This window comes from Ptychodera flava, chromosome 10, assembly GCF_041260155.1.
Source record: "Ptychodera flava strain L36383 chromosome 10, AS_Pfla_20210202, whole genome shotgun sequence".
Taxonomy (NCBI): Eukaryota; Metazoa; Hemichordata; class Enteropneusta; family Ptychoderidae; genus Ptychodera; species Ptychodera flava.
Window position 1 is genome coordinate 20,912,334 of NC_091937.1, and position 2,018 is coordinate 20,914,351.

The window sequence follows — 2,018 nt, forward strand, 5'->3', positions numbered from 1 at the left end:
AATACTGCAGGTAAATTTGAATTCGTCCGGTAGTATTGCACTTCGTCAATTTGTTTTCTAAAAGTCCATCGTCCTACTCGCGATCGCGCAAATCTCGCAAACGGTCAGTGATGCCAGCATCGCGAAAACCACCTAAACACAGCTCGGGACGGGTGCTCAGAGAGTCAACAGCATTAACTAACCACTTGGCATGCAGTGGCTTGAGTTCAGAAAGACGCAAATCCACCTTCATGTCAGAAACCGGGACATCATCGCTGAGCTGCTCGAGTACTTTGTCGGTGTACCAGGACTGGAAATTGCTTCTTAAAACATCCTTGAACGGCTTGTTGACGGCGAGATCGAGTGGTTGCAGCTGATCTGTACAACAGGCTGGTACAAACACTGTAGCGATGTTGTTCTCGTGCAGTTCTTGAGGAGGTCGTCTGGTCGATGTACTTTGAAGACGTCGAAGATCGCGAGAGCTTTCTGGTCGGCCGGTAACCCTAGTCGTTGGCGCGTTGATGTGACGAATGGGATGATGACCTTGTCGACGTAGCGATGCATAGTTTCGGTGTTAGACCAGTGGTTGGGTGAGTGGAACACATCCCAGTCCGCTGGAAACGTGTAGCGGGGATGGCATTGGTCTGTCTTCCCTTGGTAGACGAGCTGAGGTGGTAGAACTTGACTGGCCAGTGAAACAGCAAGGATGACGGTAATCTGTCTCTTATCGTCGAGGCCCGTAATCTGCACTTGCTCACTTCCGCGTAGATCCATTGTCCAGCTTCCGGATGGGACGATTGAAACACCCGTCTGATCCCAGTTGAAAATGAGGTTGTCGGGAATGCGATGTTCGGTGACTGCTGTTTCGATCTTCTGCAGATACTCTTCTTTTACTGTTGCAAAGTCTTGTACAGGCTTCTTGGCTGCCTTCGTCCCCTTTCTTTTCGTGTAGTTCATTCTTTTCAGAATCGACTCGCCCATGTTTTTGAAAGTTCGTAGTTGCCTCCAAATTCTGCTAGTTGTGTGCGGTCTTTTTTGATGACGATGGCCTTAACGCTCGCTAGCACGATCGGTATGTTGACAACACCACCAGACATACGAATTGCACGGACCACTTCTTGTACTTGTGAGTCCAGGTCTCGACCGAGAAGCAAAGGACGACCTCGTTGTTTCGTTGGAAGAGTTGCGGGAATCGATCGTTCGGCACGAACTTGTTTTTGGTAAAGTCGGCATCGTTAATACACTCCCCACTTTTGTCAAAGACACATCTCATGCCATCAAGATCTTCAACAGCTTTAAGTTTACGGGTACCCATAGATATATATTCACACTTGATGTTAAGGCCCTCTATACTTCCATCCCTCATAAGGATGGTCTCCAGGCCCTTGCATATTTTCTTGACCGACGCGACGTTATGGATCCACCCACAAACGTTTTAATTCGCTTAGCTGAATTAGTATTAACTTTAAATTGCTTCACCTTTAATAGTGAATTCTACACACAAGTTCGCGGTGTTGCCATGGGTACACGCATGGGACCTTCTTACGCTTGTTTATTCGTTGGTTACATCGAAAAACAGATAATACAAACATATACCGGTCACATTCCCGAGCTCTTTAAACGGTATATTGATGACTGCTTTGTGCAGCATCTTGTTCACGCACAGAATTAGATAATTTTATTGATTTCGTTTCACATTTTCACCCCGCACTGGAATTTACTTCCACTATTTCAGACATATCAGTTGCATTTCTTGACATATCAGTTTATATCAATGAGGACTCGCTGTCTACCTCCATACATTATAAATCCACAGACTCTCATGCATATGTTCTATACAGCTCAGCTCACCCCCGTCGGTGCAAGGAATCCATTCCATTTTCACAGTTTCTACGCGCTCGGCGCATTTGCTCTGACCAAAAGGATTTTGAGCAGCAGCTTGACACTATTAGCACTTGGTTCTCGGCTCGGGGTTATCCCCGCTCTGTAGTGGACAAAGCCAAAGAGCGCGTTGAACCATTAACGCAGGAGGACGCGTT

At 46.7% G+C, this 2,018-nt stretch overlaps 1 protein-coding gene across 1 annotated transcript; it reads right to left on the reverse strand.

Annotated features, from left to right (window-relative positions):
- Window positions 1-303: 303 nt before the first annotated feature.
- On the reverse strand, window positions 304-960 carry LOC139141543 (uncharacterized). The gene has a single exon (XM_070711136.1). It carries the CDS (start codon window positions 958-960, stop codon window positions 304-306), a length of 657 nt encoding a protein of 218 aa, XP_070567237.1.
- Between the last annotated feature and the right edge of the window lie 1,058 nt (window positions 961-2,018).

Coding starts and splice junctions, on each gene's coding strand:
- LOC139141543 (XM_070711136.1), bottom strand. CDS start 960: ATGGGCGAGTCGATTCTGAAAAGAATGAACTACACGAAAAGAAAGGGG.